At 42.2% G+C, this 21,435-nt stretch overlaps 1 protein-coding gene across 6 annotated transcripts in view; it reads right to left on the bottom strand.

Moving 5' to 3' along the window:
- Nucleotides 1–21,435, bottom strand: part of KCNK10 (potassium two pore domain channel subfamily K member 10) — a 120,773-nt gene that overhangs the window by 20,108 nt on the left and 79,230 nt on the right. For all 6 annotated transcript variants that reach the window (XM_039538354.1, XM_039538353.1, XM_039538351.1 and 3 more), the window contains 2 exons: nucleotides 20,076–20,193; nucleotides 17,274–17,434 (listed from right to left, as the gene is read on the bottom strand). In XM_039538354.1, coding sequence (XP_039394288.1) covers nucleotides 17,274–17,434; nucleotides 20,076–20,193 — 279 coding nt within the window. The remainder of the gene's footprint in view (nucleotides 1–17,273; nucleotides 17,435–20,075; nucleotides 20,194–21,435) is intronic.

The raw sequence follows: 21,435 nt of genomic DNA, 5'->3' as shown, positions 1-21,435 counted from the left end.
CTATGGTGCGGTGTGCAGTTACTGGTGAGAATATGCTTCAGGTTGGCAGGTTGTCTGTGGGCGAGGACTGGCCTGCCACCCAAGGCCTGTGAAAGTGTGGGATCATTCTCCAGGATGGGTTGTAGATCCCTGATGATGCGCTGGAGGGTTTTAGCTGGGGATTGTATGTGATGGCCAGTGGAGTCCTGTTGGTTTCTTTCTTGGGTTTGTCTTGCAGTAGGAGGCTTCTGGGTACACGTCTGGCTCTGTTGATCTGTCTCCTTATTTCCTGTACTGTAGTTTTGAGACTGCTTGTTGGAGATTTTGTAGGTGTTGGTCTCTGTCTGTGGGGTTAGAGCAGATGCGGTTGTACCTCAGTGCTTGGCTGTAGACAATGGATCTTGTGGTGTGCCCGGGATGGAAGCTGGAGGCATGAAGGTAGGCATAGCCATCAAAAGTGGACCTCCCGTGTAGATTGGTCCAGGCTGAGGTTGATGGTGGGGTGGAAGCTGTTGAAATCATGGTGGAATTTTTCCAGAGTCTCCTTCCCATGGGTCCAGATGATGAAGATGTCATCAATGTAGCGTAGGTAGAGAAGGGGCGTGAGTGGACGGGAGCTGAGGAAGCGTTGTTCCAGGTCGGCCATAAAAATATTGGCATATTGTGGGGCCATGCGGGTGCCCAGCGGTGCCACTGATCTGGAGATATATATTGTCATCAAATTTGAAATAGTTGTGTCTGAGGATAAAGGCACAGAGCTCAGCAACCAGTTGTGCTGTGGCATCATCAGGGATACTGTTCCTGACAGCTTGTATTCCATCAGCGTGTGGGATGTTGGTGTACAGAGCCTCTACATCCATGGTGGCCAGGATGGTGTTTTCTGGAAGGTCACCAATGCATTGTAGTTTCCTCAGGAAATCAGTGGTGTCACGGAGATAGCTGGGAGTGCTGGTGGCATAGGGTCTGAGTAGAGAGTCCACATATCCAGACAGTCCTTCAGTGAGAGTTCCAATGCCCGAGATGATGGGGCGTCCAGGATTTCCAGGTTTGTGGATTTTGGGCAGTAGATAGAATAGCCCTGGTCGGGGCTCTAAGGGTATGTTGATTTGTGTCCTGAGTAGATGGTTCAGTTCCTTAGTGTATTCCTCAGTGGGATCTGAGGGCAGTGGCCTGTAGAATTTGGTGTTGGAGAGTTGTCTGGCGGCCTCCTTTTGGTAGTCAGACCTGTTCATGATGACAACAGCACCTCCTTTATCAGCCTCTTTGATTATAATGTCAGGATGGTTTCTGAGGCTGTGGATGGCACTGCACGACTAGGTTATGAGGCAAGCGATGTTGTTTTTCCACAATTTCTGCCTGTGGAAGCATTCAATGTATAGGTCCAGACTGTCATTTTCAGGAGGAGTCCATGTGGTTCTCTCTTTTTTGTGCTGTGGTGCGAGGGTAACTGTGTATCAGTGCGCTGTTCAGTGTTGTCCTGAAAGTATTCTTAGATCGCCGCAGAACTGTATCATGTTGGTGAGGGTGGCAGGGCAAAAGAGAGTCCCCCGATAGGACAGACGTTTCTTCTGGGCTCAGTGTGTGGTTGGATAGATTCCACGGTTGTGGCCCCATGTGGCAGGTAGGAGTTTAGACAGCTTACAGTCCTTTTTCCTTTGTAGAGAGGTGAAGTGAGTGATGTAGATCTCCTGTCTTATTTTAGTGAAGTCCGTTTGTATGGAAGTTTGGTTATTGATGAGAGTCTCCAGGTTGGAGAGCTCTTTTTTGATGTTTTCCTGTTTGCTGTATAGGAGGTTGATCAGGTGGTTCCTCAGTTTCTTTGACAGAGTATGGCATAATCTCTCACTGTGGTGTGTGTAGTATGTACATAGCAGTGGATTTTTTACCTTTAGTCCATTTGGTATGATGTCCATCCGTTTGCATTTGGAAAGGAAGATGATGTCTGTCTGTATTTGTGCAAGTTTCTTCATGAGGTTGATGGATTTAAATGCAGTGCCTTGCATGGTGTCAAGTATCAGAGGGGTAGCCGTGTTAGTCTGGATCTGTAAAAGCAACAAAGAATCCTGTGGCACCTTATAGACTAACAAACGTTTTGCAGCATGAGCTTGAAGACCCACTTCTTCGGATGCAAGTGGTGGAAATTTCCAGGGGCAGGTTTATATATGCAAGCAAGAAGCAAGCTAGAGATAATGAGGTTAGTTCAATCAGGGAGGATGAGGCCCTGTTCTAGCAGTTGAGGTGTGAAAACCAAGGGAGGAGAAACTGGTTCTGTAATTGGCAAGCCATTCACAGTCTTTGTTTAATCCTGAGCTGATGGTGTCAAATTTGCAGATGAACTGGAGCTCAGCAGTTTCTCTTTGAAGTCTGGTCCTGAAGTTTTTTGCTGCAGGATGGCCACCTTAAGATCTGCTATTGTGTGGCCAGGGAGGTTGAAGTGTTCTCCTACAGGTTTTTGAATATTGCCATTCCTAATATCTGATTTGTGTCCATTTATCCTTTTCCTTAGAGACTGTCCAGTTTGGCCGATGTACATAGCAGAGGGGCATTGCTGGCATATGATGGCATATATTACATTGGTGGACGTGCAGGTGAATGAACCGGTGATGGTGTGGCTGATCTGGTTAGGTCCTGTGATGGTGTTGCTGGTGTAGATATGTGGGCAGAGTTGGCATCGAGGTTTGTTGCATGGGTTGGTTCCTGAGCTAGAGTTACTATGGTGCGGTGTGCAGTTACTGGTGAGAATATGCTTCAGGTTGGCAGGTTGTCTGTGGGCGAGGACTGGCCTGCCACCCAAGGCCTGTGAAAGTGTCCCCAGCAGGAAGATCCACTGGCTTTTCAGCCTTGAAATACTAGCAGAGACAGCACGCAGATGTCAGAACAGAGGCCATAATGTTATTCTCCCACTTTTGGTATCACCAGTTTTGATTTGAGTGGTTTCTAAGCCTTCATCTAGATCACAGATGAAATTTAGAGAAGGCACATTCTGATATTGTATAGAAAATGAATAGCAAGGTTATAGACCAACTTGTATAGCTAAGGGTAGTTGTACTGGTTCTAATTTAGAAATGCACTGCAACAAGCTGAGCCAACCCAGAGAGATCCAGACAGCATTACAACATCAATGAAAGATTCCTTTTTTGCCATTGCATGAACATAGCCATTTCCAAAATTTTAGCAAGAAATAGAATATTGCACATGGCCCTGGAAATTTCTGTGAAGGGCTGGAAAAGTTCTACCTCTTCTTTGTTAGCTGTAATAGGGCTTTTACTACCAGCTGAAATAAGTCATTCAGGTTTCTTCAGATTGTATTTTCAGGACCTTTTCTTTTGCCGCACAATTCCCTAGTGACAGCCAACAAAGCAGTAAAAACAGCAGCAGAGCTATGCTCTGACAGGAAAGCTGAGACTTGGTTGGACTAGATTTCCAAAGGTTAAACAGTGACCTTTGGACATCAAAAAGAAGTTGTGCTCCAGACTAGACTTCTTGATATAGATTGTGTTTGTGCAGAAACTGGTGTGGCTGCTGTATATTTTCATCTTCACTTTCCTTTAACCTGCAGTCTTTGATTCTTTAGCTGGTTACATTGGAATCATTGTCCAGCATTCTCCAGTCCCCTCTGGGAATTTGATGCTGAAATCTTTGGCATTTATATCTGTATTTGCTATGGATTTCTCCTAGCTTTCAGTACTAAAAATATTCCATTGTTGCATTCTTACTAGAGATGGAGCCACACCACAACATTCAAATCTGAATCCAGTTCCAAACTTTTCAAAGTCCTTGATTCTCAGATTTATGGTTTGGTTTGAGCAAAACACCAGTTGTTATTGATAAGATGTCAAATGACTGCTCTCTCAGGTCCTATTCATGAAACAGGCTCCACTCTTAAACTGATTTTTATTTGGTGTGGTGGGCAGAGTATGTGGAGAGTGTACACACAAATTATTTAGCATTGGTTAAAGTTTTTGAGTCAACAGCCATGGAGACTGAAGTCCCTATCCACAGAACAGACACATCACAAGCAGTATCACATCATGTTTCCCACCTATAGCCAGGCCAAAATACTTCTACCTAACTTTAGAGAATCATCTCTCTAGTGAGACTTTAGTTCAGTTCATGGCACTGCTGTGAAGCCTGCCAATCAGGGGGTTGTGGTGGGTGTTTTTGCAGTGTGACACCTAGCTAGTAGGATGGTTCTGTGCCTTAATTTAGGGGGCAGCAGATTATTGTATTTTCACTGATCACTTTTCTTTTTTCTGTTACATTTGCATCCTCTCTTGTTTTATCTCCTTCGTGGGTGGTTTCTGATCATGTGCTCCAAACTGACAGCCTAAATTATCTTGACACAGAACAAGATTTTCCCCAGGATATAAATTATGTTTTCAAATGTAACAGTGATCTGGATATACATCCTGGAACATAACTATGGCATTTCAGCACCATACTGTTTGAAATTCAAACCGTTGTCACGGTAATATGACCAAACAGAGGGCAATAAAAAAGGAAGAATGATCCTTGGTATTGCTCTAGAGACCGTTAAACTTTCAGGCACCGATGACCATTTGGAAAGTGAGTTCTTTCCCACTACTCTGGAGTTTCCGTTCCAGCACCTCCTTTTTCAAACTTCACAAAGAATAGCAAAGAAACCCCAGCAGTTCTGTAAACTGTTAATCATGCTTCCAAATCCTGTTTGTCTCCTACTTCCACAGCAGGGATAATTGCTTTGAGCTCCTTTTCAGTGCAGTCCGCTGAGATTTAAAGCTTTGTGATTAACAGTTACGTTTATCAGGGAGTATGCAGGTAGGTAAAGGCCCATGTGTTAACTTGAACAATTACTTACCCCCAGAACAAGGGGTGCCAATGATTTCAGGCCTCTGTATTCGTTTGCCAGATTGAGACCTGTACCAAAAAGATCCCCTGAGGCTGATATTCATAGAATCATAGAACTGGAAGGGACTTCGAGAGATTATCTCGTCCAGTCCCCTGTACTCAAGGCAGGATTAAGTATTATCTAGCCATCCCTGACAGGTGCTTGTCTAACCTACTCTTAAAAATCTCCAATGATGGAGATTCCACAACCTCCCTAGGCAATTTATTCCAGTGCTTAACCACTCTGACAGTTAGGAAGTTTTTCCTAATGTCCAACCTAAACCACCTTTGCTACAATTTAAGCCCATTGCTTCTTGTCCTATCCTCAGAGGTTAAGAACAATTTTTCTCCCTCCTCCTTGTAACAACTTTTTATGTACTTGAAAACGGTTATTATGTCCCCCCTCAGTCTTCTCTTCTCCAGACCAAACAAACTCAGTTTTTTCAATCTTCCCTCATTGGTCATGTTTTCTAGACCTTTAATCATTTTTGTTGCTCTTCTCTGGACTTTCTCCAATTTGTCCACATCTTCTTCTTGTCCTTCTTCCGCTGGAGTCAGTAACCATTTTGTTCCCATTTTTAATGGGAGCGTCACGTTCAGGCTCTGTCTGGACCTGTGATTCATCACCACTGCTGATTCCTATTCATTTGTGCACGGGCAAATCCATGGTGTTGCATAGGTTGCTGCGCACTCCAGTCTTGTACACTCTAGGATTTGAAGCACGCCATGTATCACTCTGGGTTAAAACGGGAGGTGGACAGCATTGGGCGACAGCATTGGGCCTCAGCATTTAGGCTGGGACCTACACTCATGGAAAGAGGCATGTAGTGGGGAACACCAGGTGAGAAGCAGACAGAGTCAAATACCAAGGGCTAAAGCTTGATGTGCCTGTCCCGATAACAGTGTCAGTGGAAGAAACCCACTGCCTGAGAATTTAATTCCCTAGCCTCTATTGCTTCTCCGGCCTTCAAACCTCATTTTAGAGCACTGAACTGGGGGACAAGACAGGGGAAGGGGTAAGATCAGCTACACCTATTTGTAAAACATTCCTTCCTATAACCTGTTGAATGCAGAAAAACTTATTCTACACTTGAATCCAGCTTCTGGTCTATGGGATCCTTGATCTAGCTGGCGTCTTTGTAACCAGCAGGTGCCTGGTAAACTCGTCACTATTTATTTATTTATTTCTGAGTACACATCCAAAAGGTACTTAGATATTACAGTGTCAGGCATTCTATGAAAGGCTAGAATAAATTAGGGAAAGACCTAAGAGTAACAGAGTATGGGGAATATTTATGACAAGGGATTTTTAGGCTTGGACTGCTATAGTATATTCACAAGCAGGAGGCACTGCAATGCAGACTGCTTCCCAAATGAGAAAAATATTTATTATAGTTTACTGTAATCCAGGGGAGAATAGGACCTGTGATAAATGAAAACCCTTTGTATTAATGGATTCTTCATTCAGATTTGTGGGGATTCTATTTTTAAGAGTCATAAAATGTCAGGGCATAGAAGTTAAATGATGGCTATGTGACTCTGGTGAGGAGAGTTACTGGAGATATGCACCTTTAGTCATTTTATATACTGAAGAAGAAATTCAACAAAATAAAGATGAGAAGGGCATCCTAGAGACTGGAGAAGCAAAGAACATAATTCATTCTGACATCCATGGTAGATAATGCTTTGCAGTTCCCAATCACCTTGTTCAATGCTTACATTTTATGGGGATAGGTGGTATAGGAATACCATAGATGATTAGGTAGGCAAATAGAATTTCAATTAATTCTGAGAGTCGGTTATTGATCTGGCTCAAATATTTAACACCATTGTAAAGACACTATATGGTGCTGAAACTTGGAGTTTAGCTAATAAGGTCTTAATAAATTTCCAAGTATCCATAAATAGCTACCTTAGACAAATCCTCAATATCAGATAGCCTGAAAAAAAATCACGAATGAAGAATTCTGGAGGAAGACAAACAGAAACCAACAGGACAGTAAATTAAAATGGAGATGGCTAGGACATACATGGAAGTAAGACCCAAATGACATAGCAAGACAGTTGTTGAACTGGAATCCCCAGGGCAAGGGGCAACAAGGTAGACCCAGGATAACATGGAAACATTCAATAGAAGCAGAATTGAAAGCTACCAAAATGACATGGGAAGAAGTTCATTCTGCAAAGGAGACCAGCAAAGATGGAAGGCAGTGGTGATCACCCTCTGTTCCACATGGAATAGAGAGGTATAAGACAAAGAGAGATTGGATTCAGAATTCCCTCTAGCACAGAATTCCCTTGCGCAACAAGACTTTTCCTTTTCTTTTTACACTTTTTCCCCAATACAGGAAAGGACTGATGTGCTTCCAAAAGTGAAACAATAATTGTGGTGCTACTCTCTGCTTGATGCTGACAAGAGCTTGGCAGAACAGACATTCTCTCCTCTCTGAGTCCCACTGTGTTCTTCTTTCTACCAGCTATTGGACTGACCTTTCAACCACCACCAAGCTCATCACCTCCTGGGCTCTCTATAGAGAAAGAGATGGATTCTCTTCAAGGGCTGTCTTTGAAGTTGCCATAGGTTACTGCTGCCTTTCTCATGCCTCAGTGGCCCACCAGATATTGCTGATAAAGTCAACAGTGTCAGAAAATCTTTAGGAACTGATATGATCTGTATTTAACCAGTAGTGTTAATATTAATCCTTGATATACATTTCAATTTACAACTGACCTGTTGGATTAAATAATGATGTCAAAGATTAACTGGAAGAGGAAAACTTTCTAATACTGTGGCCCACAGACAGCTGAGCCAAGCAGTAGACAATAAACTCACTAGCTTCAAGTAAGCAACTGATTTGCTTGGCTAAAGACAAAGCTGTGAAGGGCACACCATGCTAAAGTTAATTTCTCCAAAAACAAATAAGCTTTAAGCCCCATCCCTAACCTCATTAAATAGTAAATTTATGAAGATAAAATTCCAGAATCAGCACCCAGGAGTCACTGGGTTTGGGATCCAAACATATCAACATGACTTTACAGCTATTAATTAATTTTCTTGATAACTAGGTAGATTAGGTGCATTTTATTATCCCACTTCACAAATGGAGGAAAGTGAGGCAAAGAGGTTAAGTGACTTGTCCAAGGGCATGTCATGAGTCAGCAGAACCAGAAATAGAATCCAGGAGCCACATTCGGCCCTAGTGTAAGTTGATGCAATATCACTGAATGTAGTGGAGTTGCACCACCATAGACAAGGGGATTAATTGGCCCACAGGAACCCAGGTTGCCAGTGTCCTGCCCTAACCACCATTTCACAAGGAGCAACAAAGGAAGTAATGTTCAAAAGCAAGAATAAAACCTGTATCTATCCTTCCACCACCATCATTAAAACACCAACGTGGAACATAGCACCGGATGCAGCCTGGAAGGTATTACAGCCAGAGAGCATCAACCGAATGTTCCTGCCTGCTGTCTACTCTGGATTCTCCCTTAGAAAAGCCAGTTGTCCCACTCCTGCAATTGATGGACACAGGGAAACGCCGAACCTTCTTTAATGTGTCCAGGTGGCCATGGCTTTGTAATGAGCTTGCCACCAGAAGAGCAATTAGAAGAGCTGTTATGAGATTGCAGTGAAAGTTTTGTTAATAAGGGCGCGCCAGGAAGCCAGGTGTAGGATGAGATAAAAAGGAGTGAAGGATGTATAAAGTCCATGGAGATTAATTATTTCCTATATAATGGATAAATTATTGATGAACTGAAGCAGAATGTACGTGGAGTTGATAACAGGTTTGGGGGAAAGGTGCGGGGGCATAACAGGTGAGAGATTTTGAAAAGGGTTGAGGGTAGTTGGGTAATTATTTCTGACAATCAGAGCTGTTTTAGAAAACTGAGGAGAAGGCAGAAGAGTTTTGAATGATTAAATAGTGTCTGCATGTTGCATTTAGCATGTTGCCTAGAGTATAAGGCAGGGAACTTGGAGTTAGGACTTCTGGAATCTATTCTTGTGTTTTCCACTGATTGATAGTGTATCCTTGAGCAAGTCACTTTGGCCTTGATTTTCAAAAATGAATGTCTAAAGTTAGGCTCCTACAGCCAGATTATTAAAATTTATTTTGGTGTCTAAAGATACAGATAGATTCCTGGGGATTTTCTAAAGCACACAGATACCTAACTCCCAATGGGTGCCTATCTGCATTTTTAGGCACCTAAATACCTTTACAAAAATCTGGCCCATAGGCACTTTTGAAAATGCTACACTCCATCCCACTAAAAAGTAATGGGACTTAGGCTCCTAAATCACTTGGGCACTTTTTGAAAATTTTACCCCTAAATCCATCTTGAAGCACCTAAATTGGTGGCTGATTTCTAAAAGTGTTATTCCAGATTTACAACGGCATAACTGAGATCAGAATATGACCCAGTAAACAGACTGGGAACTGTTTTAAAGGTTGATAGAGCTCAAGCTGTTTCTTTCTGAGAATCAGTGTTGCCTAATGGGCTGAGCACTAAACTGGGACTGAGGACACCCAAGCTCTGTTCCTGACTTGGCCACTAGCCTGCTGGGTGACCAAGACACTTCCCTTCTGTGTTCCAGTTTCTCTACCTGTACAATGAGGACAATGGTCCTGATTTCACTGGTAAAACACTTTGAGATCTACTGCTAAAAGCACTAGATAAGAGGTGGGTATTATTATTATTATTTTATGTGTCAAAGTACATTATTAGGTCTCACTTTTGCAGAATGATGGAGGTTAACATATTAGCAATGGACCATTTTTGTTAGTATTTGAGTGTCTGTCCAACTACAAACCATATGAAGGAACAGCTCTTTTACCACCTCACCGCAGCTCTCCTACCTGCACTACAGATCTCTCTGTTCTCCACTTGCACCTTTCTGTGAAACCTGAGTTGGAGTCAGTGGAAGTTTTGTCTTGGGATCAAGGGCAAAGTAAAATCTATAGTGTAGACCAAAGAAGAAACTTTTGCCCTGTGCACAGTTAGAATAAGGTAACTACTTTCAAGAAATGAAGTGGTCCAGTGGGAACTATAAAATCAAAAAGCCACAGAGCCTTCTTCATGGAAAAGCAGAAAATCTCAGCATACAAAAGGTGACGTGTCATATTCTGCTTCTGCAATGAAATTTACCTTTCAAGAAACTACTGGAACTTTACTTCAGTCCTGCTGGATTTATCTGGAAAACTGCCTGGCTTTGGCTATCAGAAGCTCAGCCACTAAGGTGATGAGAATGGGATGGATGGATTAACTGTTAGAGTCAGTAACCGATCCAGTCCAGTCACTAATACTACTTTCAGAAATTTCACACAATTTGTCTACTACTGAACTAGATTAGCTAGTGCTAATAATTCAGAGGAGCACCTCTGCATCCATGACTGGGGAAGGAATAAGAAAGGTTTAAATAGAGGAAGTTTGTCATGCATCATGGCAATCATATATAAAAATCTGAGGTGGCTCAGACTTTGAACCTCAGATCTGAACCTTTGAATTTTGGATCCCATCTGAATTTTGAATTCTTAGATATTTTGGAAATGTTTGGATCCAGGGTTTTGATTTAGCCAGTTTTCAAGACATGGGAACATTTGCAAAACTTGGATCTGTATCTAGGTTTGGTTTTCAATCACCCTAGAGTTCAGGGGTGTTCAGATCTGAGGTTGGGGTTCAGGACCATCTTTAGTTTGAATGAATTTCACATAACCTTCTAAGGCCTATTTCTGTTTAGTGCAGCTGACCTTGCTCATAGAATTGTAGTATAGATGTTCTAGGACAGATTTTTAAACTGGTAGACAGTTAACACATGACCATACAGTCTGGTGAAACTGTGTTCAAAACCACTTCCACTTGGTGCATGGTCTTATAAATCTGATCACTAACAAACTTCCTTCTGTCCATACAAGCTCTCTCCTCACAGTTTACTCTCTCTAAACATGATACTCTTTGCTATATGGGAAGCAAAAAAAGAAATAACTTCAAAGAAGCAAATCCCCAATTGCTGCTATGGAGAGACAGAATCATAGAACCCAAATTAAAAGTGTTTCATGTCAGCTTACCTCAAGGCTTTGTGTAATGATTCTCTCCAAGGGTTACATCATCTTTTTGTTTTTTAATAGCAAGGTAACCTTGTGTCTGCCAGAAGTATTTGCTTCCCAGAGACTATGGTTTACATCCTCCCTACCTCAAAGGTTTCTACAATTGACTTAACAAGTTTATCAAGAAAAGAAATGTCATTCTCACCAGTGAGAGGGAATTCAAGTTAAAACTATCACAGCACTCGCTACTTTGCTGGATTAAATAGATGGTATCTCTTTCTGATCCTGCTAATGCGACTAGTTTTCAGAAATGAAAATGTTGAGATTAAATGCTACGATTTAACCTGTTCTTTTCAATAGTGGCTGATCCAACTTTTGTCAATGATTTTCTTTTGCTGAAATAAGTGTTGGTGGAAAGTGCCAGACTAATGGCTCAGGAGACCAAAGTCTCAATTTATGAATCTTATACCCTCCTGGAATAATATTGCACATTCAGGGCATTATGCCGGGCTTTATACCTGCCCAGACACATCTGCCCATCAGCCAACATCAGGGACAGCATACTGGATTAGAGAGATGGATCATTGTTCTGATTCACTCTGCTGTTGCAGTTCTTGAATTCACATAGATGATGTGACTTTTACTCACAGGAAAGTTCAGTGAGTAACATTGTTTTCAAAAGAAGATTGCAGAAAGTATTTGATCCTTTGATGATTTTTGAGTATGTGGTTTAATATACATTGATACTGGCCCAAAACATAAATGTAATCGAACTTCATATAGACACAGGTAAATGTTGATTTATTTTATATTTCAGGATCTACTTGGGAAGTAGACATGCTAAGTTTCCCACTTATTTAAACACTACTAATTCAGTCCATCCTGGACTGTGAGTGTCAAGCATAGGGCACAGCTTCTGCTACTTTGAAAAATAAACTCGAGGAAAGGGCATCCAGCTTCAGACATTCAAGGATGCATTTAGGTGATTCCTAGTGAAGGTTAGAATTGAGATTTCCCCACTTTGTATTTGATTAACTCTGGGTCACTTTCTGATCTCATTGGTGTAAATCCACAGTGAGACCATGTCATGGCTAAGTTCTGACCTGGATCTGAACTTCTGTGTTTGAGAATGTTCCCATCTGTGTGCCTGGTTCAGCTCCTCAAAGAGAAAGAAAATGGATGCAAGTTTGGATCTGATAGAGGTCTAAGCAGTGAGTAATTCCTGCTTGCTGGGAAACAAGCAGGGTCTCTGGATCGTGACATTACACTACTAGAGAAGAGACAACCAGGATACTTCAAAGGTAACCACCATTTCCCCCCAGCCTGGCTACAATACTCAACAGTGCTGAGGAAGTTGCGGGTCTCAGTTGAAATGAATCTTTGCTTAAGAACTTCACTGGGATCTGATTCTCAAATAACATTACAAGTTTAAAGTGGGAGTTACGGAGAGAACAGGAAGAGAAGGAAACAAATGAGAGAATGAAAATGAGCAAGTGGACAGGTAAAAAGGCAAATGTGGAGGGAAGAGGGGAAGTACTAAAAGGGGGAAAATAACAGTGGTTTTAAACCGCTTCATCCCTGCAATAGCTGCCTTCCTGTAGTAGTGTCTGCTCCAGCAATCACTTTTACCTCATTTTCTACTCTCGAGAGTACTAAAGAGTTATACTATAGAAAATGAGTTCAAAGTGGCCACAGATCTCTACTGACAGGGAAGCTGAGGCAGTGGGGGTAGGGAGAGTGGAGCAAGGAGAACAGATCTGATGTACCCAGAAAGACAAAGAAGAAACAAGTTCACAGAAAGTGAAGTAAATGCTTTCTGTTTAGAAAACAGTAGAAGAAAGGAGTTCATCAGGTTTTTAGTATGATTTTTTCTTATTTGTCTACTAGGAGGTGCTTTTCATGGGGTTATTCCAAAGTTCAATGGAAGTACAGACAAGATGTTTGAGCAACCCTGTGTTAAACCTACTATTGTTTAGAGAATAATAGTGAATGCTACTTTCAAAGAACTTTAAGGCCAGACCTCATGTATCTATGTCAGACTTCATAAGGACATATCAAAGTTGAAACCTTGAAGGACAGATAACAGATGTATTAGATCAGTTAAGTCCCTCCATTTCAGTCAGGAACAGTTTGCCTACACATGATACGTCCCAGAGTTCAATCTGGGACAGTGGACCTCTGCACCTCTCCGAATGCAGTGCTATGCCACTCACCTGTGGTCTGCGACTCTGCAGATGCCTGGGGGTCTGCAGACTATGTCTAACGGGTCCGTGAAAGACTTAGACTGAAAACTGACTGAATAGAATTCAACTACACAGACAACAGATTTCCAAAGGGGTCCACATCTCCATTCAAAAAATTTTAGGGGTCCACAAATGAAAAAGGACTGAGAAACCACTGCCTTAGAGGCATAACACAGCTCATGTATGTTAATGTTCTTTTACTGAATTTTAAGACTGAGAGTAGGTTTACTCCAATATATCATCGGATCTTCTTTCAACTTTGATTCTAAACTGTCTTTAAAGATCTGAATTAGATAACTATTTAGTTTGCCCTAAATTAACCTTATGATAATGGCAAGGGGTACATTCCGCAGAAGGCAAACTGTGGAATAATTTTCCTTCTACTTTTAGTAGCTCATAGTCTCTGTGTGTATATAGGAAAAAACTGAAAGAAAATGGTTTGGTTTTAATGCTAAGGATTCTTAAATCACTGATGTTTATTGCAAAAGCAACCTTGGGCTGTGCACAGAATGCTTTACGAATGTATGAGTGTTGTTATTAAGCTTATGGCCACCTTGACTCAAAGTTAGTTTCTGAAGTGCCTAGAAAGCACTGTCAGATAAAAGGGATTATTGTTATTACCTTCATTACTAGAAATCATATTTATCTGGGATTCCCTCAGATGGGCTTGGGAGGTGATTACACAGCGGGCATTTTAATACTGGTTTGAAGCAGCAGCAGGTGACCCTGCGTAAGAATGCTAGTGACCACAGCATACACACCAGTTGGGTGGTAGGCCTGGAAACAGCCCTTTTCCAGCAGAACACACCTCCTGAGGCTGCAGAGGAGGGCCTGCACCAGCCCAGCAAGCAGCTGCTTGGGGCGGCCAAGGGGAAGGGGCGGCACGTCCGGGTCTTCAGCGGCAATTCGGCGGCGGGTCCCTCAATCCCTCTCAGAGGGAAGGACCAGCCGCCGAATTGCCACCGAAGACTGAAGCGGCGGCGGTAGAGCTGCAGATCGCGATCACGGCCTTTTTTTTTTTCTTTTTGCTGCTTGGGGCTGCAAAAACCCTGGAGCCAGCCCTGCTGCAGAGAATGGCCCAGCAGCCAGGTTCCACCACTTAGTGCTCTCCAGCACTAAGGAGAGATCCTGCCCTGCTGCCTGTATAGGGGAGAAGAGGCTCCCTATACCCCTCTGCTCAGCAGTGCACCCACACAGCAGAGGAAAATTTAGCCCTTTTTTTTTTAACCTTCAGCGACTTCCCTGTCAAACCCAAACTGAATGTGCTGTTAAAGGATAATTAAGGCCCTTAAAGAGGAATCAACAAGTTTATACATTGCAAGCAAATGAATGGCTGTTTTGGTGGCTATTTATACATTCAGATGTAGTGCCAAAATTGCTCTTGAAATACCAGCTGAAGAGTGGCACGCATCCAACTCCTCTGCCGAAACGCTCTGTCAATAATGTGGGCGTTGCGCACATTCCATAAGAGCAGCTCTCTTCTTCCCTCCACCCCCGGCCTGTAGTGTGAACTGTTCTTGAAATGATTTTGAGTGCAGCGCACATGGGCTGTTTAGTGTGTGAGGGAAATGTGGTGTTCTCAGGTTCTAATCTATGCTGAGATCTACATGAGATTTTGTGAGGATGCCCAGGTCTTGTCAGACAACCGAACTGTGCTAGTGTGACTCCTCGGGAAGGAAGCCTCTTTTTACCTTTCCAGATATGTTCGGGATGTCAGAGGTGAACTGCCTGCCACGTGGTGTGGGGTGGCTGTTCACGGTAATGCTGCAATGAGCAACAGGATTGTTAAGAGAAGGAACTGGATGATAAGAACTCTGCACTGCAAGTAAATCTTGTCACCCTCCCCAGCAATCTACACAGCCACAAAACAACCCACATCCAGGTGAACCAGTGCAGTTCCACCGCACAGGGAATGGAAGCAGGATTCAGGGAAACCACGCACATTCACACACATTTGAGCACAATTGTAGGGAGGGATCCTAGCACACTGATGCCTGGGGGATGCTGAGGGAGCACTGAGGGGTGGAGCCAATGCATCCATGAATACACAGCTCCACCATCCTTTCTCTTTGCAGAAGATGGTGAACAGAAGGAGCCGAGGGCTACTGTAGCCCTAGACTGCAGTAACAACTACAGTGCTGAGAGGATCACATCACTAACAGAGTTCTGCAGCGCACCACCCATTTACTCAAGGGGTGTACTGGGAGGAATACAAGCCCTAAGTTAGTTAAGCATTTGAGATCTACAGTTACTTTGCCATTAAGGAAGGGAAAAATATTTTAAGAGTTTCTAGGCTGAGCTAAATTCTCCCTCATCTCTATTTCTACCCTTTTGGCTACAGCTTCAGAATGCCTGGTAACATGAAATGTCAGTTTTGCTGTCAGGTGACTCCTCAGACTAGTCTGTCTAGATGTCATTGGGATGTTTGGGAACTCTAGAACTCCACCTAGAACACTGTACTCAGCTGTCCCATCTCAGCACCACACAGGTGTAGACAAATTTGAAGGACGTCAGAACAAAAGCAACAAAAATGATTAATCAGTTGAAATGATGAATTTGAGGAAAAACGTATAAGGATTAAATCTGTGTAGCTCTGCAATGCAAGGTTTTGGAAGGGTGCAAATACCAATGGGGGGGATGGTCTGGGGAGAGAGAGAAACAAGGAGAAAAGGCATCAAATCAAGACTAGGAAAAGGTACTGTGGTGGGGTGGGAGAATAATACTCCAAAGGCAGTAGTAGCAATTCCATTCAGCTTTAGATCTCAAAGTAGTTCTAAAAGATGGGTACATATAATTATCATATTTACAGAGAGAGAAACTGAGATGCTGAGAGTTTAAGGATTCTGTCCAAGATCACCCTGCAAGTCTATGGCAGAGCTGGGAATAAAGCCAAGGTTTCTGGATTCCCAAATCCATATCTTACCCACTGGTAAGCTTTCTCCCTGGAAGAACCACACTGGAATTCTCCCAGGAATGATTTGAAGTAAATTCTATGCAATAGAAAATATGACTTAAATTTTCTAAAGTGACAAGCAATTTTGGGTCCCTTAATTTTTGGGTTCCCAACTTAAGACATCTTCAAGGGATCAAATTTTCAGAAAGTAGATGCTCAGCAGTTTCTGAAAATCAGGCCTTTTCAAGCTGTCTCTAGTCAGGCATGTAAAAATTGAGTAATCCAAAATCACTAGTCATTTTTGAAAATGGAGGCCAAAAGATATTCCTAAGGTGTGGACAGGGACTCTTCACAGGTAGTTTAATCGGAGAAATTACTCATACTCCGGTCTAATGCTCAATTACTTTAGTTCCAAAATCAGCTACAAGTATTTTGCCTTGTATCTGAGGAAATGTTTTAGAAATGGAGGCTTATTAAAATAGTCAGCCTGGAAAACCCCTCATCTACCCCATCCCCCAGACAGGACTTACCTCCAGTTATGCCACATACCAAGGAACTACGATATGGTCACATCATTTCTGGAAGTCCTGCATCTAAAAGGGGAATCCTTGAAGTGAAACCACCATGTTAGCAAAGCAGCATTAGCCAGTGCTGTGACACCACTCCCAGGTGAAGTGTTTGATGTACTTCCATGGGGGATGTAATTCAACAGAATGAACCACACCAGGGACAGTAAGTTGGCGGTCACTGCACTGGGTCTGTTCAGCTTCAGAACACTTTGTATAATTAGAAATTGGTATTAAATGTATAAGTAGTACCCAAATGTGATAAAAGCCATAGAGAAGGGGAGAACTATGGACCAGATCCTCAGCTGGCTCCATCACAGTCAGGGGAGCTATGCTAATTTATAGCAACTATGGATCTGGCCCCGTATGTTTTCTATTCTCTACATAGATACCTTTCAGCTATCTCTCTCTATATAGTTCACCCCAGAAATCAAGCTTTCCAAATCTTTCTGTTTTCAGTACTGATGCAACTGAGGGTTACTCTGTATACCTGGTCCCACAGAATCTGTATCACTTTGTCTTCATTTTCAATGCAGGAAATGTAGATCACACAAACAAGCTATGCAATTAAAGATATTTGTGCCCAACATGCAAAACTTTCTAAGATCCTCTGTAATGTTAATAGTACTTGAGATTAAACAAGTCAGGCCACACCAGCAAAGAGTTTTAACCATGATCTTACTCGGAAAACTTTCTCCACTCTTGTGATACTTTTCCCAAAGATGGTTCCTAGTTGATCTCCAATTCCAGCCAGCAAGAAGCCAAAGAGTGGAATCCCAAAGATGGCATACAAAATGCAGAAAATTTTGCCTCCTTCAGTGCTTGGGGCGATGTTCCCATACCCTGGAGAGAAAAATTATCATCATAACTTCACAATTCAGACATGGCCTCTTGTGCAGGTGCCTATATGCGACACCCAGTCTGCAGATGGTTTCTGAGCAAGAAGAGGAAGGTTCCTTACATGCTCTCCACCACATTATGCCCGTTGAACAGAAGTCAGTCAGTCCAGCCGTTTTAGTGGTGCCCACTGGAAACCAGCATTAGTTATTCACATGTAACCCTCAGTTACTACTATTTCTCTCTGAACTCATCTTCCTAATTAAAGCTGTTGTTTGAGTAACTGGGCTACTTTTACTCAGCATGGCAGCTGCACAATACGCTACAGGAAACCTTTAGATTAGAGCCCTAGCCTCTCTCTTCCATGCTGCTGCTGCATTTGAACTCTGTCAATTGCATCCTGATGGGAGGATGACTCACCTGAATATTCTCATTCCCAGTTTTCAGCTCTGAATTACATAGGCTCTTTATCGCAGATTATAGGAATCGCCATTTCCAGTCCTTGCTGCTGTGCTAACATGAGGCTTCAAGGACTCCTTTTGTTCACTCTTCTTTTCAATTTAATAATAAAAAAGCCTAAGTTTTATTTTTCATGATTTTTAATGGGCTCTCACAAGCAGCTCTTTGAGAATTCCCTCTGGAGATTATTTACATTTAAATAGCATTGTTAACGCGGAAATAAAGACTCCTATATGTCTTCATGTTGCCCATTGTTAAGGTACCTCACAGAGCTGCCTCAACAGAGCACAAACACTAATTAACACATAATTACCTCTTCTCTGTTCAGTCTGAACACCTTTGGGTAAGTTTGGTTTGGGTTTCAGTTCTGGTTCCAAACCTCAGAACTCCATCCAAGTGTCTGAGATTCTTGCATAGACATAAGGTTTTCATTGTTGGTGTAGAAGTCCTTGGAGATACAGTTTTCTACAGAGAGCAACTCTCTTATCAACTGCTGTAAAGTGCAGGAAGCCCCTTGCCCAAAGGTTCCCACAATCTTACTGCAGCCAGAGTGCAAGGGGGCTGTTGGGTGTGCAGAGGAGAACACGCTGTGACTTTTCTAAAAGTGTAGCCAGGGCTGACAGTGAGTGCATTTCCCCTAGGGGAGGAAGAACAATAATGCCTCTGTGCAAACATGTGGAACACCTATAGCCACTGCAGTTTGCACAGACACCTCCTTTTTCCCAATTCTCCATGTGCCTCTATATAGTGTATATGACTTCAGTGACCATTATGTCTCTATTTGGGAAGCAGGGTTACCATTAAAGAGAGGAAACAAGAATTATAACTGTAACACCCGCACCATTACAGTTAAGATTATTTTGGGGTCTCCATTAAAACCTTTTCATTATAGTGGTTTGTTGCTTGACTACTCCGAAAATTAGCACACACCTACAAATGAATTATTTAAAAATATAAAGGAAAAATCAGACTAGATTCAACATTCTAACTGATAAATCCTAGTGCTGATTTTCATAATCAAGACCCTAATTGATGCAATCAACAGAGCCTGATTCAGGAAAGTATCCCTGTTCAGGAAGATCACTTAAGTACATGCTTGACTTTAAGCATGTACTTAAATCCTACTGAAGTCAATAGAGCCTAAATATATGCTTAAATGCTTTTCTAAATCAGGGCTATGAAATGTAATATGCCATTTATGAATTTCCCAAATATGTTTTCATATAAAAATGAATCCATATGAGTAACACCTCAGTTATTGACTTTCCACAGAAATATAAGCTACTGGTAAAGGCAAAGATCATCAATGGAGTGTCCTCAGAGGGAGTAGTACAGAGAGAGCTGACAAAAGTCATTAGAGGGGTAAAGATTTCATTCATAAATAGAGAGATTGAAAAGATTGGGGCTAGTTAGGAGGATACAAGTAAGAGGGAACCTGACAGATTAATACAAATAGTAGTGGCATAGAAAAGGTAAATTTGGCACTCCTATTTAGCCTTTCACATAATTCAGGAACAAGAAAACATTCAGTGATATTTAAAAACAACAATTTAAAATCTGGTAAAAGAAAGTTATTTTTTCCACAATGCATAATTAACTTGAGGAACTCATTGCCACCAGGTATCATTGAGGCCAAAAGCTTAAATTTTAAGAAGGATTAGACATTTATATGGACACTGAGTATAGTCCCAGTTAAAATAGCTAGGATTTGAAAAATTAATGAGGGATATAAACCCTCATGCTTCAGGGCATATGACAACCACTGATTGATGTGGTTAGGAAGAAATTACCCTTGTGGGAAAGTTATTCCATTAGTGACCACTGCAGGGTTTCTTGCAGCTTCATGTGAAGTATCTGGCTCCTGTGCTTGACCTTCAGAGACAGAATTGGCTTGCGTAGCCATGGCCAAGTAGGCAACCACCTGTACTAGTAGTAACAGGGTTACAGAACTGTGAACATTTCTGTATTACTTGCTTTCTGGTTCAGTCTTGCTTTCTTGGACTCTCATTATATAAGTAATTCCTGATGTGCACCCCACAGCTTAGTGTCAGATACACCACATAATGATACCATCAAAGCACCCCCAAAAGTGCAGTTCTGCTGCTTTGCCTGTCTCTCTGGGATCTAATGAATCTTATTTTGTTCTCCACTTCTCAATTTCACCATCTCCCTTAAAATATAAATATACCTATGGTTGTGATGACTGTTCCAGCAAAGAAAAAGGCACTTCCAAGGTCCCAGTGACTGCTGTTGTTAGAAGAGTTTCCTATGGGACTGACTCCTGCGTTATCTGCATCAATGGCATGCTGCAAGGAAAGAGATAACAAGTCAGCCTGCAAAGTGCCTTCTCAAATATGGTACAGTTAGAGACAGGAACCCCAACTCCACACACCAGTGGGGAAGCGTGGATCTGAATTCTGTAATTGATGCTCAAAGTACAGTAGCATCCTCCATACAAATTGAACCCCCAAAGTATTCTACAGAGTTCAATAATACATATCAAAGGGGAAGAAAAGTGAAGAGGCACAGACAAGTGAGGCAAAATGCAATGAGGCTTGAAATCAAATGGAGAATTGATACAGCAGAGAGATGCAGAAATGCTGTTCCAGAGGCAGAAGCTGCAGAGGAAAAGGCTCTCTAATGGTGGACGGGGATGAGATGGATGCTAAATGAGACAGTGAAGGTGGTAAATAGAAATAATGCTCATTGAGTCAACTGAATCTAGTCAGTCAAGGGTTTTAATTATCAGGCAATTAAATAAATTACATTAAGTTGTTAATATCAGATACCAAATAAAATACAGAATACCTAATTTGAAACAAACAAAAAGAACTCCTTAATAAAAATATATTGAAACAAATCTGTGACCACATAGGACTTCCCAGTTGCCACTCTAATGCACACCATGGACCCTTGGGATTTCACAGTACTAGTGGTGATAGATCCTCCTGTCCTAATAGCACAGGTACCTGCCATCTGATATAATGATCCCATTCTGTAGATGGCAGTGTTGCATATAAACACGAGCAGTATGGAGCTTTTCATGCATGGTCATTGGATCGTTCTCCATGCCATGCCAATAAAAAGTGTGCAAGTGGCCTGGCTGTAGGACTGGGATTGGATTACAATTGCAGTGGAGGTTAACACAGAAAGCCCCTTCAGATTACTGTAGTCTCTGCATATTTATATATCAGTACAGTTATGTGATTTCATGTAGCCTGAGGGGATACTCACAACTCTAGAGGACATTTAGCATCTGGGGGTTACTGAGGTATGAAGTCTGCCCACGTAGCAGGGAAATACCTGGACTGATACATTTAAACTATAACTCGAGTACTTCTTGTTTTTAACAAATCCAGTGACACCACCCAACTGCAACCTTCCTTCCCTCCCTGCCCCTTCTGTACCTGTCTCTGACCCCACCTCTGCCCCACTGACACCTCCGTTGGCAGACCCCACCTCTGCCCCTTGGCAGTCTCTCCCATTCTCTTTCTGGAATGTTTGTTTCATCTCTGAAGAGATCGCCACTATTCACAACTCCTTCATCT

The sequence above is a fragment of the Mauremys reevesii genome, linkage group 4 (genome assembly GCF_016161935.1).
Source record: "Mauremys reevesii isolate NIE-2019 linkage group 4, ASM1616193v1, whole genome shotgun sequence".
Classification (NCBI taxonomy): Eukaryota; Metazoa; Chordata; order Testudines; family Geoemydidae; genus Mauremys; species Mauremys reevesii.
The sequence above is the reverse complement of the archived record's forward strand: the minus strand, read 5'-3'. Positions and strand labels throughout refer to the sequence as shown.